This window comes from Formica exsecta, unplaced genomic scaffold (assembly GCF_003651465.1).
Source record: "Formica exsecta isolate Colony F162 unplaced genomic scaffold, ASM365146v1 scaffold393, whole genome shotgun sequence".
In the NCBI taxonomy this organism is placed as follows: domain Eukaryota; kingdom Metazoa; phylum Arthropoda; class Insecta; order Hymenoptera; family Formicidae; genus Formica; species Formica exsecta.
The window spans coordinates 2,276,822-2,293,334 of NW_021851167.1; the positions used below are offsets into that span (position 1 = coordinate 2,276,822).

Here is a 16,513-nt window from a genome sequence, read left to right on the forward strand (position 1 = left end):
TATATATATATATATATATAAATCCCATGTAAAAAAAAAAATTGTGTATCATCTCTTTTTCAGACAACCATGTTGAGGTCACGTCTCGCTAATTTGCCAAAAATTGTTAAGCGTGATATTAGTACTAATATCCCTGCATTGCAAAAAGCAACTGATCCCATACAGCAGCTTTTTCTTGACAAACTTAGGGAGTACAAGTCGAAGGGCGGGTAAGTGCATGTATTTTTGGACTATTATATATAGTAATTTTAAAAATAAAATTAAGTTAAACATATGAGAAACATTTGATAATAGAATCAGTAAATTGGATTCAAATATTAATCCATTACATTAATGTAAATATTTAACTAATGCAGTTATTTTTGTAATTATTGTTACATATTACATTATATATAGGAAAAAGTGATCAAAATAGAAAATTATGTATATAAGTTTTACACTATAAAGAATTTTATTTTTAATTTAAGAGATGGAAAATTAGTTGATCCCAGTCCAGAAATAATAAGTGAACAACAGTCTGAACTAGAAAAACTAAATGTACAATACGGTGGTGGTAAAGGAGTAGACATGACACAATTTCCTCAGTTCAAATTTGATGGTACGCAATTTTGGTTTATATGTCTATTAAATAGATATCTATTACTTTTACATTCAAGAGTTATTACAAAAATAGTGCATTTTTACATAACTATTACATAGACATATATACATATAGTTGAAATGACGTAACAGGCATTACACTTTGTGTTTTAGAGCCACCTGTGGATGTTGGTCTTGACAAAAAGTGAATATGTTAATATGTATTATAGAATATATGTGTATCGATGGTTGAACCATTAAATATTAAATAATTCATTGCAAAAATAAATATACTATTAGAGCTGAATTATTCTTTTTTTTGTCAACCTGAATAATTCATAGCAAGTAAAAAAATTTTTTAGATTAATTTAGTCATATAAAATGTAAAAACTATTTTTAACTTGATTTTTAACCAATAAAGAGTTTTGTGTTATCTACTATTTCTGCTAAAATATTCATTTTACATTTGCTGGCTACAGATTTGCATATATTTACAAGCATTTTAATTTCATCACGTGCAATTAAGTTATCATACTCGCCTGAGCAAGAGCATAATATATTCATATTTTCTCGCTTGATTTCCTTACACTTTCGACATTGTAGATCTTGCAATACGTAACCCATACTTTTGCGGTTTAATTTGTCAATTAATAAAAATTCTATTTCTGTATTGTCATAAGAAGTATCACAGATAGGACATTTCCACATATGTCTATAATAATAATAATAATAATATGAGGTTATCTTCATCTTAATTATGTTAATTGAGTATCTGACATTTACCTGTTATTTTCAATTGTGTAATTTGTGTCTCTGCAGAGATCAACATCTCTCGTGTGGTTACATGCTTTGCATATAACTTCTGGTAAGATGAGAGAAATACATGGTTCCTTCCAGTCAACATTATCGCTATGACTGCCGACTCCGATCAGTCGTAATAGATTCGTCTTCAAGTTATAAACCTCGTGTTCCAATTCTTTGTCCAGAGATAAAACCTGTAATTTTAAAAAATAGACAAGAATTTCTAATTTTTCGAACAATCATCTTGATTGTTTGAGAAACTAGATTTAATAAGTGTACAACAATAATATTGTTACCTTACATACTGCTTTGATTAATTCAAGGGCAGGATTAATCTTTATACTTTCTTTTCCATTCATGTCCAGATTAGGATATTCTTCGAGAGTTAACATTTTTTCGGGTAAATTGCGATGTATCTTTTGCGTTATTCTGAAAACAGTAAATTGGAATTATTAGTCTGCTTAGTTAGATTTTATTACAAAAACTATGTAAAATATATAAATTTATACACACTTGAACAATCTTTGAGACATTTCGCCTGATATCAATTTTTTCGCGTATTCGGCTGTATTTTCCAATGCACCTAAACCAAGTGGTGCTATAAAGGACTGACTTTGACTGTATCTTCTTCTAGGCCTTCCAGTATTATTCGTTTCGTTTTCAATCATACATCGATATATCATGTTTATATATCCTGCTATTACAGCATTGAAACTTGCTTGACATCCTGATTCCTTAGGTAAGGATTCCATCAAACTCCAACTCATGATTATTTGAGGCTAAATAAAAATAATTCAATTACAAATAAATAGTCCGACAATAGAATATCATTAAATAAAAAATATATCAGTGCAATTTTTAAAAATATTTATATAGTATTTACCGTATCATTATCGTCCTCATTTTCGGTACTCTCATTGTCTCTTGTATCATCTTTTGATAGCTGCCCTTTAACACCAGCATGATTGTGCTGTTCAATAAATTAGATATAATTGAATTTATTATCATGATAATTACGATAAGTGGTGAATGTGATGAAATCTAATTCAAATAAACTTTAAAATAAAATCAATATTAGTTTCATACAAATAGCATACCAAATCAAGCCATATCAGATATTCCCAGCATTGGTCGTATGTAATTTCGATACTATGGAATAACTCCTTGTTTCGTATGGTTTGAACAACAAATTCCATATAGCCTAAAGCATCGGCCACAGATCTTTTTTTCGTGCACACGATAATTTTATTAAAATTTGCAAATACTATAATACAGCCTAATGTCCTGAATTCTGCTATCAATTGTATATATAATTTTTTCATATAAGTGTGCAGAGTACGGCGTAGAGCAGGATCATAAAGCAAAGCACTCGAAGATCTTAGCCATCTGGAATCGCACAAATGTATAAACGTATATGCATAAATTTATATAACAGAAAAGTATTCACATAATCAACAATATATCAAATAGCATAAATAAAAAGCATACCGATAAAAGTGAATCAGCTGATAGTCCGCGAATACATTCTTATAAACAGAGACTTCAATCAACCATGCGTTTACCATGCTTCGCAACGTCTTAAACGCCGGATTGCAAAGGGTGATTTCATCGTAGCTGGGAATAATCGCAGCAGCATCACCTGTTGCCATATCCTATAGAATATCCGAATATAGTTACAATATTGCGAATCAAAGAGAATACACGTGCTGCAAAAGTTCTTGAAAGATTCTATCTCGTTAATTAATTTGAAAACGTAACGAGTTTTAGGAGATACGTGTCGCTGACCTGAACGGACGGACGTTGTTGATTGTGAAATGCCACAAAGGTACTGGTTCCGTCTATGTCGTGAATATGATGGTACTGCAACAACGCGTTGACCGCTAGACTTTCCACATCTAGCTGGACGCAAACGCTGGAATACGTGCCCGGATTGTTTGCAGCGCAATTCGAGCTTTCCTCGAAATCTGTCAGTAATCTGTTGTCGTCATTCTCGCTGCCACCTAAATCGGGTTTCTCCGTGGGTGAGCACCACAGGACGAAGTTATTTCTGTGCAAGTGTCTGGCGTAGAATAGATCTGCGCCAAAAAGAGTAGGATCCGCGGGTATGTTGCCGATAGGCGCGTGGAAGAAACGACATTGTTCTGCCATTAGCTCAACGATCTGTTGATTCTTCAAGTAATGCCTGATCATCATCTTCGCGCCTATCTTCTGCCATTCTAGCGTGCTATACAGATTTTCCACATCACATACATGCGTGTTTACGAGAGGATATTCATTGAGCAGCGGCATCTCGGTAGTCAATACTGTCTTATCAAGGGCAGTTTGATTGACGATGATCGTAGCACTGTGACCTTCGTTTTTATACGTCGTCAAAGCTGCTTGCAATGTACGGCATACTTGTTGAAAGTTTGTTTCGACTTGAACCACGAATTGCATAGTTTTAGGCAATCTGTTTACGTTGTCCTCGCCGATCTTCTCCAATATTGCTTTATGTTCGTGCGTATACAATGTACTCAGGTTTGACAGCTGATTGGAAGCAGCGACCGAATCTAAAATGAATATGTGACCTCGCTTGCTGGCGCTTAAAAATAAACCCCACAGTGCTCTTTGATGATTCGAGCTCCAATGATGATATAGGAATATATAATTAATTGATTCGGTTTGCTTGAGATAAGGCTGAAAGGCGATGCTCTTGAATTCTAACTGATCCAAGGTGAAAGTGTCGGCTCCGTCTGCCATTTTACGCGCGGCACGTGGATCGACCATGCACACGCACCCCAACTGCAATATAGCCCGAAACTCTAACGACATTTGCGTCTCGTAAATCCCTTCAATTTCTGGTTTACTCAAGTCCTCTAGGAGCTCCCGGCTATGCTCTTGAAATAGAGATTCCGGCAGAGAGTATCGATACAAGTTATACACCGGGCGAGAACGTGGTAACGATTTGAAGCTCTTCTTCCAGAGTTCGTTTGGTCCCGGATCCGGTCTTGCTTTACGGCTGTTTACGTAAAATACGCGAGGTACTACGAGACGCACTTGATGCAGCTGCGTATCGACCAGTATCCATAATCGAAACATGCCGGGTTCGCCTGTCTCCGACAGTTGAATAATTTGCCAAGGAGTTTCCAATAATTTCCTTTGAGCACGTCTTAAGAAGCCGGTTATAGTAGATGTATTCGTGTTTCGTATAACTCCCCAAGTGATTCCATCATTCTCATCTGTCTTGCTTCTCTTCTGTCGATGCTGATGCCTTTGTTTGGCCTGATAGGCCCATTTTTTCTTATGGAATTCCAACCATTTCATCCTCTCGTCTTTTGTTTTTCCCATAGAAGGAGGTGAACCTAAAGCTTCTTTCCAACTTCTGGCCGTGATCACTTCCTCCTCTATATGCTGTCGTTTCCTTTTGTTAACGACAGAGACTGACAAATTCTTGAAACTAGTTGATGGTCCTGCGAGATCCTCGATATCACGAGATTCTTCAACGCTGTCGGCAGTCTGTTCAGAACTCGCAGTCTTAGCTGCTACAGTAAATATGTCTGTAATCTTTCTTTGACGATCAGACATACTCTTCTCCGTTACTTTCTTATGTAACCAAGGCGGATGCTGTACTCGCGGGACTGGATTAGATAAGCCTTGCATCGCCGCTGGTATAGTGATTATTTTTTGGATGGCACTCCCCAGTCGTTCGATATAATAATTCCAATCCAAGATGTCCCTTATGTCGTCAGTATACAAAGTTGGATCTTTCAACCATTTTTTTAGATAATGTCTGCGGACAGCCGGTTCCGATTGGAAGATGGCCAACGGTATCGCGCGCTCGGTAACTGGTGCGCTTTGCGGTTTATTCGCTATAATATATCTACATGCTAACCCCGCATCTTTAACCATCTCGTCCCCCAAGAATTCAGCTAGTCTTTTCGCTGTAGAAATTGACGTGGACTTTTGCGCACCGTATTCTTCCAGTTTACGTGACATAGACTTGTTCTCGGATATGAGCTCGAATAATTCAGAATCGGGCATATTCGCACACTTACTATAGAGTAAATCGAGCCAATAATCCGCGTCCTTCGCGACCGAGGCGTAACACTCTTCCAACGTGTTACCCTTTAAGAAAGACTCAAAAACTGAGGCTTGAAAAATTTTGATCAGTTGCAGCTCTCCCCTTCTCTTTACTTCGAATCCTTTTAGTTCAGCCAGCGAACCGTCGAAATTAAAAACCGCGTATCGTTTCTTCAACTTTTTTCCTTCTTCCTTGGCAGCGGGCAACACCATGGCTAGATATGGGCCGTCAACTTCAAAAAATATCGAATTCTCATTTCTGATTTCGTATGTCAAATTGTCTTTATCCACAAGCTCATGATATACTTCATTGGTAAATTGATCCTGTATAAAAGATCGACACACTGATTAAAAGAAAGAGAAATAATCACAACTTTTCTATTCAGTTATACCTACTTTCACCATGAAATTGAGAACCGCATTTGGATAAGAGATCGTAAATTTCGGCTTCTTTTCGTATGTAGTGTGAACTACAATGGAATCTGGGAAAGATGCAGGTAATATGCACCATATACCATCAGTATCCAGTTCCAGTGGACGACCGATTTGTTCTATAATCTCTCTAGCTTTCATGATAATATGGGCTCCTGCGTAACATACAATGCCACCCATTTCCATGCTATGCCATCGTGCCCTGCAACATAAAACAAGTAATTAAAATTGTAGCTTGATTAAAGAAAAATAATAATAATAACTTGACGAAATGTAATAAAATTGGTAAAAAATATAGAGTGCAACATTATATATAAAATATTTTAGTTTAATATTATATATTTTAACTTTCTCTTTCTTTCTTTCCTACCCCTTTCTCATAACGTAGCCATAGAAAGAATTCAGGATACATTTGTGAGCGAGTTGAAGAGAATCGTATAAAACTTCTCTATTCTTGGCAGATTTGATCTCAGCCGCATCTTCTTTCGCGATTGCCGCTGCTACTTGTCGCTTAGCAACTTTAGTCAACGCTTTATATTCATATCTTCTGTCTCTGAATGCTCTCACAGTGTCTACATAAAACGAATTCTCTTTTTGACAGATTGTCTGTGTTCTCTCTTCCATTCTGGTAATTTTGACTTTTTTATAAGCCTTTTTGCAATATTCGGTAAGCCTATTCTTTTGAAACGTGGCTTGTTCTTTTATGTTTAATTCGTGAAAAGCTCTCTTGGAACCACCAGGGAATTGTGGTGGAAATCTTTCAGTCTCCAGTTGTTGTTTTATTCTTTGATATTCACCCAGACTTGCAGCCACTAAAATTTGTCAATGATAAACATTCGAGTTATACGTTTCTCAAGTTAAGAGAGAAAAAAAGTAATAATCTTGAAAATAACAAATGTAGAAAAAAGTTTTATACAGTGATATTTTATACTCAAACTTACAATATTCGCCTCTCCACATCCATTTCATTTTTCTTTGGCAAAGAGCATCAGGTTTGTTATAGTCACACACTGCGCAATCCATTTCGTTTACTACCGCAGAGGGTTGCAATCTGTTAGTCAAAATAATGTTCGGATACATAGCGCCAACATCTAAGTGATAAATCACAGGATTTTCTAATCTCAAAGGTTGATCTCGAAGCTCTCCCAATTTTCCTTTAACTTCATCTACTATCTCATCAAAATTTGTAACCATCTCAATAGGTACTTTTTCCTCTTCTTGTATCGTATGTTTTAAGGCATTCTCTACCCCATTGATTAATTCATTTACGGCATTTGGAATAATTTTAAAACGGCAGGGAATATCAGCTCTAAAAACACCAGACTCCAAGGCTTCCACATGTCCACCCACATAAGTTTCTTGATCCAATAAATGGCCATCTTTTGTTAGTTTATTTAATTCGGTTTCTTGTTTGTTAGGAAATATAATGTTAGCTTTAAAAGCCTCTACCATAAGAAGTGATTCGCACAGTGTACCAGATCCCTTTCTGAGCACCTAAAAATAAATCGAATTACAGATTATCTTTTTAGCAAAATCGTATATTACACATCAATCGCAATATATATCTTCCTTACTTCATCGGGTTCCATAGGAATAATAGTGCATAATGCAAATATGAATGGATGAATGTACTTTTGGTAGAGATAAAATGTTGCTACAGCATCGGAAACGGAATAATTTGCGAGTACTTCCGGTTCTTCCGATGCTAATCTGCACATTTCTTCTGGATCGAGTTCCACTGGATCATATCTCAACTTAGCTTTAGCAACAGCTTTTAAATTTTGGGAACCCACTGGGAGATAAGAATCACGTCTCACCCAACTTTAAGCACAAAAAATATTTCATGATAAAAATATTTTCAGTAATATACATTGTATAGTAATTTTTCAGAATATTTATTACCATAAGCAATCCATATGCATAGCAGCTCTATTGACGTAAACTCCCTCACGATTTTTAGAGAAACCAATTTTTTCTTTCATATCCATGTTATGTATAGCTGCTCGTGCTTCAACAAATGGCCAATCGAAGAAATCACCATTGTATGTTACAAATATATGTGGTCTTATTTCATTAATATGATCAAAAAATCTTGCTATTGCTGCTTTTTCATTAGGCTCATTAAATATTGTGAATGGACCTTCAAATTCTGGTTTTGGTGTATACTCGAAATTTCGTATATCTGCTGACACTAGTTCTCTATTTGTTATCAAATATCCCTAAAATAAAAATATTTCATACAAATTATTTTCAAAAGCAAGAGAAAAAAAATAATTTACACATATTTTCTTTTTAATTGAAAAAGGATTGAATAACTTGTAAGGGTTATTTATTTTATCCATACAAAATATATTACCTGCCCATCTATCATATATGATATCATCATAATCTGATCTATATTGGCATCTGGAAATTTCAATGGCAACTTTGTAGTTTCGATATCGTATGCCAATACAATAGGCTCGGGTGGTTCAATCATATCCTCCTTTCGCAGAATTATAGGTGGTTCACTTCCTCTGGTTTTTACAGAATACCAAGTTCCACAAAAGATGTTAGCATCTATAGATACTCGAACATGATGAGGTACATCATATTCTCTATATATAAAAAATCAAATTTAAATTATATAACATGACAAAATTTTGATAAAAATTTTAAGAAACAAAGTAAATTAGAAATATCAACAAAAATCAAAAGAAATTAAAAAATAATTATTGAAAAAAAGAGAAAAGAAACAGAAAAAATATACATATAGCTACCTAATATCAAGAATATTGTCCATGTGATCTAAAGTTTGCTTATTATTATCTTGTTCATTTGGCTGCAATGTAGTTGCTAGCATATCTGTATAGTAAGTGTTACTTTTCTCCCGTTCTTTATTAACTTTAACAACACGCATAATATCTCGCTTAACTTTTGTTAAATCAACAATATTTGCAAAAGAAAGCTTCAAATATTTTTGTTTTAAACCAATCAAATGATTAGCCTAAAATTCAAAAAAAGAAACAAATGAAAGAAACAAAATTACATTTTTTTAAAAGAGAAGTATCCCTCCAATTATGCATTGATTAAATATACATCTTACTAAATCAAGATCTTCTTTGTAAGTAGTTTCAATTTTTGTCAAAAGTCCCATGTACTTTTTAGATAAAAACGTAGAAACTTCATGGAAGGTATCTTTACGACATAAAATGTAAAAATATGGTGAATATGGCAATGACACTTTAAATCTGGTAGCATCTTCCTCTATGAAATAGTAATCTACGCCACTTAGTAGACGCTTATCATCTTCTACAATTTCAGTCTATGCAAAGAAACATCAAAATAAATATTTTACCATAATTAAACATAAGATTATATATATATATTTTTTTTTTCAAATTTTCCTACCGTATGCATATTAAGCAGAAATCCTATTCTCTCTTTCGAGTCAGTAACTCTACGAAATCCATATGCAGTGTCGATTTTAATATCCTCTTTGATTTCAAGCAATCTTCCTAATGCGTTTTCCCTGAAATGTTTAAAGATTAAAGAAAAATGTAATCAAATAAACGTGCGCAATACAATTTAAAAGATTATTATACCCCGAATTACTGGCCTCTTGATTTGGATTTTTGTTATTCGCCTTAGGAGGCCGAAAAGCTCCTGTGTTTTGCAAAGTTTCCATTTCGAAAATATACAACGAATCAATAAAACTGATACTTGTTTAACAATATACTGAATAAATAGTAATAAACAAGTAATAACATCAATAAAGATTTTAGAAGCTGCCAACAGCTGTTTGCAATGTGTTTGTACAGATTGTTATTGTTGCTCCTCTACTGGTCGCAGCCCGCCTTTTTCCATACAATCCGATATACACCGATAGTCGCGAATGTAAAATCTTGCGATTGGTGGATTCTGATTGGTAAATTGTAGCGCATTGATGAGAACAATCTCTAACACGAGGTGACATTTCGTGGAATTCTAGATAGAAATAAAACAAGAACTAATGTCTCTCTCTCTCTCTCTCTTAAAAATATAATTTTTATAATCTTTCTAAGCATAGTTTGCCGGAACTTTTATCGCTAACGAGATATGCGTCGAATATATATCAATTCCCAACGCAAGATAGCCAATCGCGTGGCTCGTCTATACAACGCCGTAGTTCGTGACAATCGGTCGCCACCTGCCGGAACTACCTCATATACAGCACAAGTCTATGGCCGTACGTCCGTTCGCAAGCCATTGGCCGCGAGGCCGAAATTACGACGCGAGATTAGTAGCGCGTTCAGTTTCATTCATGAAACGTCGGCCGCGGAACTCGGCCATAATACTTTTGTAATCTGTATTGTGTATACGGTCTCGTGCACCGCGTCGTTGCGTTAGTGCTGCTGCCGATGTGCGTGCGCCTCATAGTCGTCCACGTGATTCCCGCTTTGTGTCGCGTTTTTGCATGGTGTTCCCTGGTGCGCGCGATCGGACCGGCTGGAAATTATCACCGATAAACTTCTGGGAAGTCGGTTAACGGCGGGACCGTAGCAGGTGAGTTGAAAAGAGCGCGAGACAATTCACGACATCTTCGTATCGTCCAATGTTTTTCTTTTTTTTTTTTTTTTCTTTCCTTTCCTCTACGATTAGCCAAGCTCTCGAACGTCGTGTCACACCGATTTTAGCATTTGTTGCTATGTTCGTAACGTTTATTTTCGCGCCCCGAGCTTCGCGTATGAATGCATCATAAAGAACGGAATTCCTACGATCCAGGGAGGGCGGCGGAGAGTTTTGACTTCGCTCCGAATAAAGCTGACACTAGAGCTTATTTCTCGACTCGGCTTCGCGTTACTGCGCTTCGCACAAAAAAAAAAAAAAAAAGGTTCCATGAATATCACGACGAAAAAGAAGTTTGCGCCGAGGATACAGAGACAGTCGCGCGCATGACAGTATATTTTAACGAAGCGCTATCTGAAAAATATAAAGAATAGGTACGTTCCTTTCTGTTTTCAAATAACCGCCGCACTTACATGTGTATGTGCGCGCGCGCACACACAAAATTATAATACATAAAGACATATTGAATAAGAAATAATATTTTATAAAGATGAAAATTTATATTATCATTACTTGCCATTACTTCGTTAACATTTATCCCGAATTTAAATTTCATAAAAAGATGTGTTTTTATACTCTCTTGCATTCCTTAAAATCAAAAAATGTAACTTAAACGAATAATTTTAATCTTTTGGTAAAAGTTGTTTTACTATAGAAAAACCATATCAAATAAGCTATATAAAATTATCGAGAAATAATTATGATATAAATAACCGTTCGTTCTCTAACCGTTGAAAAAGTTTTGTTTTTATCTTCTTGCATGCCATAAAAATAGGGGAAAAAAAAAATGAAATAATACATTTAGCTGTCGTCAGACATCAGTTCTTGGACGTACGTATTTTATTTCTCGATCGACATGTGTTATGTTTGTTATCCCGCATAAAGGTTTATCTTACAAGTCTCTCGCGACTGCAAAATGGAAAAAAATGCTGAAATAGCCTTATCGCAAAATAACAATGAAACCGACTTTGATAACGGAAAGGCAATATGATGTCATCCGCTGTGCGAGGTTATCACTACGCGAAAGGTCAATTTAAAATAGATAAGGACCGGTTGGGAAAATTTCTTTTGGTTATTAGATTTGAGGAAAATCATGTGAAATAAATCATAATAAGAACAGAAATCTTACAAAAACAACTCGGAGACTTTGAACCTTGTGTGAAAGGCTTGCTTCAAAATTCTTTATCTCTCTCCACGAAACGAATTTATCGTCATTACATTTTTAAACAAATTCTATAACTATTAGATAAATTTAATTGAGGTTTGATCAATTTCTTGGCCTTTTCTAAACTTGTTCCCGAACGTTTGTTCTGGTTATTATGGTATTTAATGGTATTTATTGCAACGTATGAGTAAATTTGTACCCATCATTTAAAAGCACCGGTCTTTTATTGCCGGCGATAAAAATGATTTAAATAAGCCGAAACCTTGGAAATGAGAAAAGGAGAAGTGGAATGGTCTGCATGAGAGTTGGTCGAAGGTTTTTTGTACAATTTCTTGGGGCTCAGACCGCAAAGCGGCAACGTCGCGACCTGTATATCATCTGTCTCCTTTTATCTCATCATTTCTTTCTGTCTTTCTCTTTTGCCTTTTTTTCTTTTCCCCTTTCCATGTTTCTCTCCTTTTTCTTACCGTTTGCCAAAGATGACGAACGGTGACAAAGGGGGAGAACGCTCCGCAAGAAATGTCACGACGCTTGACTGGTCCGAAACAAGAACGACGATCAGTGTTGCTCGATGAAAGACCCGAGAGTTCAGTCTTTCCTAAAAGTTAGTCGCATAAATGTTCGGATATTTAATATTTTATGAACTTATGTAAAAAAAATGGAGTGGGTATAGTGACAATTCAACGCATTGTTCTCCAGATATTCAAAGCTGCGAATAATTATAGTTGACAAAATTACATTTTCGTTAAATATTTTAAATTAGAAAAATTCTTTGAAAGAAACATGTGTGTGTGTTAAATTATTATTATTAAAATTATAAAACGGTTCTTTAGTTCCTTAAGTTCTTAATGCTCTGGCATATTAATGCTTAGGCCTACTTACCGAAATTAATTTCGGACCGCAGAAGGTTAATTTGCAAGTGAGTGATATAGAGCCTATTTGCGATTCGTCCAAAGTCAACGATGATTCACGATTTTTTTTCTCCGCGGACCATCGGCTATGTTGAATTTGGCATACGGGTGCGTACGCACCAGATACGACATGGAAAGTTTGCCTGCCCGCATCTGGAAACCCAATAACGGCCCCCTCAAGAGAGATATTACGTTGCTTTCATTAAGTTTAAGACAATAGACACTCCACTTTTGCCATGGGCAGGCTACATGTTGAACACGATATTAATATAGTTTGTTATCTTGTTATTTGAATCTCAAAAACATTGTACCATGTTGTTATTATTACTAGAACGTATATAATGTTACAATAATCTAGTATATCCTATATTATACAACTTTTAATAAATTTAACAATTATACAACTTTTAATAAATTTTAATAAATTTTATAATGTATAATATACAACATACATAACACTAGAATATATTATTTTAATCAAAAACATTAGAATACACTGGCAATAATTCGACTTGTTAATAAATCAATCCAAAATCAAGTACCACAATAAGAATTTTTTAGATATTATGCGAGACAATATCGTTTACTTGATTCTGGAATTAGAAAAAATATAAAGAGAGTTAAATATTTCAAAAAATTTAACAAAAAATATAACGAGTTTTCTCTTTTTTTATATTAATTTTTAAAAAAGAAAATATAGCATCTTAAATACGTAATTGAACAAATTTCGGGATCAGTTTTAACTATATATATTTTCTCATAGACAAAAGTTAGAATTGATAGTACGAATGACCGTGCCTCAGTGGACCGCATACTGAGTTTATGCTATGTCATGAATGAACGCACAAAAATTGAAACACAAAATTTTAACCGACATTTCAGCCTATTTATTTCAACTAATGTTTTTTCTCGAAACTTTTTACCGTCCGGTTCGCCGAAATACAGGTAGACATTGTAGACAGTAGACATAGGCTGAAAGATATTCCCAAGCATCTTATGTTAATAATGAACTTCGAAAGATTCAGAACAATGACGAACTCTAAATTTTCAACATTATCTATTAACATCTATAACTTTTTTTAATTTTCACGTTAAAAAAAAGATGTAATAAAAAATGTATTATCAAACGGGCCAGTATATTTACTGATTTTAAATCTGCTTTAAGCCAGTTATCTATTTCGGCACTTAAACTACTGTTGATAAATAAATAGAATCGATAGATTGATAATAATGCATAAGTGGGGAAAACATCGATAAATAATATAAATATCATGCAGTAAATTATGCAGAAGCTATAATATCGAGTTAAATCTGTTTTAAACATAAGATAAAATTTATATAATTATTTTACATAATATAAATATAATTTTTTATATAATAAATATTATGTAATATTATTAAAGAGTAAACACGCAGTGTAATATGTTTATCGGAATAATATGGCTGTTCGAGATATTTTGTTCTCGAAATATTGATAATTTAAATAATCTCTTTTGCATATTATTACAATAATAATTGATTGTTAATTATTGACGGTTAATTAAATAACGACCCGCGATAATTTCAAATCTTTTGAATTTATTTACGCGTAATAATTTCTTTTTGATACTTGAAAGTAGCAGGGATTATCGATTGTAATTCGCAATTTCATGAACTTTCACTGGAAATTTATGCGATATCTTTCTCTGATGCAGATAAGCATTTGAGTGATAATGAAATATGCCCGACAAATTGTACACTTCAAACAATCGCTGGTATCAGATCCAACATGATTAGATGCACAATCGAACAATTATCGATGCTAATCCTAACTTTCCGGTGCATTTCCGCTGATATTAGTGAAATTATCAGGATTCTAAAACACTGTGATTTATTATTTCTCTTTTATTTAACGTGACAGGTTATTACATTATTTTCAAAATTATAATTTCGTCAAAGGACGTTATCTTTCATGAAAATATCAATCACTGTCGCGCGTCGACAAAGATAATCGTAAAAGATCTTTCATAGTTATGTACATAAAATTGACGTACTCTGCTTTAATTAACTCTCTTTATCGCTCGTCGAATATCGCGACAAGGGTGCTGATAATTTATGAGATAAACTCCATCGGTCCGTTAAGTATTTATTTTATGTTTAGTAAAGTGCATATCATTGTACGGTGTATGAGTTTTCACGCATAAATCACGCTTATTATTCGCATAAGTTTTAATAATACAGCATATAGAATCTGTAATCTTTTTAAATTAATATTTCTTTTTAGAATTATATTTGCTATAAATTTTAAACATCAGATACTGTCAACAAAATGAAGCTTATAAACAATAATATATAATATAAGACACATAAAATACTAGTTATATTAAATAATTTTTTTATACATCATACATTTGCAAACGTTATCATCTGTCGTTACGGATGATAAATTAGACACTTTTAAGATTGATAAGTTCTAGACGATTTAACGTATTTGCGACAAGTGCTTGCTTGAAAGAAGCTCCGTTTTCTACGGTTTCGGAACTTATTGTTAGACGGTATCTCAGAGAGAGCCGCGTGTAAAGGGTCGTGAGAGAGTAACCGAACAGTTTTCAACCTACCATCTGGCGACTGAGGTTCCAGCCAGAGTAACCTGATCCTCGTCGCGACAGAGATTCGAATACCTCCTGCGCCCCATCCAGCGAGAAACAATAGCTTCCCCTTCTCCGATTATAATTCTCTTCTATTAAATCTTTACAAATAAAATTTAACGAAATTGATTTTACAATAAGGATCTATTCGAATAATCGATAATAATATATCGGGAAGTTTTTTAAATGTTTTTGAATTGATTTAAGAGAGGAATAAATAAGATAAAAGCATTTTACATGTTTAACAAACACCCGTTTTCTTTTATAAATCATTTATGATATTTAGAATTAAAACTTTTAGCAAAGACAAATTTATGCACAGGTTTCAGCATTGATACTATATAATTAAATGCATCTTTTGGTAATTGCTCATCTGCAACTTTTGAATAAAAATATAATAAAATCATATATAACATTAAATATGAAAAAAATAATTGTAACGGATAACGATCATCGATGAAATTTTCTTAAATCGATTTCAAAATCATCTAAAAATCGATTTGTTAAAATTAAGTTTAGAGACTCTGTAACATTCCACATGCACTGCATCATCGGAACAATTGTACGATGAATTATATAACTATCGAGAGTGTTAGGACGTTTGCTTCGCTTATATTATTACGCATCGTCCTATGCCGAACGATATCGATCGCGTATCTAAAAGCGAACTATTTAACGGTTGATAAATAAATGTATCCTCGCGAACCAGAATATCGTGCCAAGCCGACGAAGCTGGTATAAAATTATAATTGGGACATCGTGTCAAGTGATTCAAACGCGAAGGATTATGTAATCCCCAAAATCTTATCCATATTATCGTTTCATTTATTCATGCGATAACTTATTTATTTTTTTACTTGCGCGTACTTTAATATTTAAATATCTTGCAATTAAGTTATTAATAAATCATTTCTTTTATACAGTCAAAATGGATATGGAATCCCTGTATGATTACGTGGAGGACGATCAAGATTTTTACGAAGAAAGTCCTGCAACCAGGAAGGGCGGTTATCCTATTGATCACAGATCCATAAAAGTAAGTCCACCAATGACACATAATAATGTAAGTAGAAAAAATTCCAGATACGTGTTTGTTGCGTACACTTTTGTTTTAAAAATATTTTTGATCCTCGACAAGTGCTATTGAAAAACCGATTTTTATATAACGCATTTTTTTCTCAGATATCTACAACGTTCTATAATAATCTATAATTTTCCAGATTTTGTAATATATGAATTAAATTAATTAAAATTAATATACAAAATATGCAAGTAAAATTATAATTAAAGTTATTTGAAAATTTTATTCAGTTCTCATATTTTATGAAAGTGATAATACTTTTGCTAGAAAT

The 16,513-nt window shown here is 33.9% G+C and overlaps 2 protein-coding genes across 4 annotated transcripts in view; one reads left to right on the forward strand and one right to left on the reverse strand.

Annotated features, from left to right (window-relative positions):
* Positions 1 to 886, forward strand: part of LOC115239683 (ATP synthase-coupling factor 6, mitochondrial-like) — a 3,489-nt gene extending 2,603 nt beyond the window's left edge. Inside the window, exons 2-4 of the mRNA XM_029814340.1 lie at positions 64 to 209; positions 468 to 598; positions 754 to 886. Coding sequence (XP_029670200.1) covers positions 70 to 209; positions 468 to 598; positions 754 to 788 — 306 coding nt within the window. The 5' untranslated portion in view covers positions 64 to 69 and the 3' untranslated portion in view covers positions 789 to 886. The remainder of the gene's footprint in view (positions 1 to 63; positions 210 to 467; positions 599 to 753) is intronic.
* Positions 596 to 9,689, reverse strand: LOC115239681 (DNA polymerase epsilon catalytic subunit A). Of its 3 annotated transcripts, XM_029814336.1 has the most exons (18): positions 9,456 to 9,689; positions 9,262 to 9,382; positions 8,957 to 9,175; positions 8,631 to 8,857; positions 8,228 to 8,468; positions 7,774 to 8,090; positions 7,446 to 7,692; positions 6,813 to 7,365; positions 6,242 to 6,683; positions 5,836 to 6,073; positions 3,166 to 5,763; positions 2,869 to 3,032; positions 2,478 to 2,766; positions 2,264 to 2,350; positions 1,894 to 2,159; positions 1,677 to 1,809; positions 1,363 to 1,574; positions 596 to 1,291 (listed from the first exon to the last, which is right to left on the reverse strand). In XM_029814336.1, exons 1-18 carry the CDS (start codon positions 9,536 to 9,538, stop codon positions 988 to 990), a joined length of 6,741 nt encoding a protein of 2,246 aa, XP_029670196.1. In that variant the 5' UTR covers positions 9,539 to 9,689; the 3' UTR covers positions 596 to 987. The 3 variants fall into 3 exon arrangements, with proteins under 3 accessions (XP_029670196.1, XP_029670198.1, XP_029670197.1); XM_029814338.1 differs by lacking the exons at positions 8,631 to 8,857; positions 8,957 to 9,175; positions 9,456 to 9,689; XM_029814337.1 differs by lacking the exons at positions 8,631 to 8,857; positions 9,262 to 9,382; positions 9,456 to 9,689 and having other exon boundaries at positions 8,957 to 9,086.
* Positions 9,690 to 16,513: the final 6,824 nt, after the last annotated feature.

What these genes read in the sequence shown, in the direction of transcription:
- LOC115239681 (XM_029814336.1), bottom strand. Translation starts at nt 9,538, where the DNA reads ATGGAAACTTTGCAAAACACAGGAGCTTTTCGGCCTCCTAAGGCGAAT. An exon ending in CATATATGATAGATGGGCAG is followed by an intron (nt 8,091 to 8,227) that starts GTAATATATTTT and finishes TTTTTATTTTAG; the next exon opens with GGATATTTGATAACAAATAG. An exon ending in TACACAATTGAAAATAACAG is followed by an intron (nt 1,292 to 1,362) that starts GTAAATGTCAGA and finishes TTATTATTATAG; the next exon opens with ACATATGTGGAAATGTCCTA.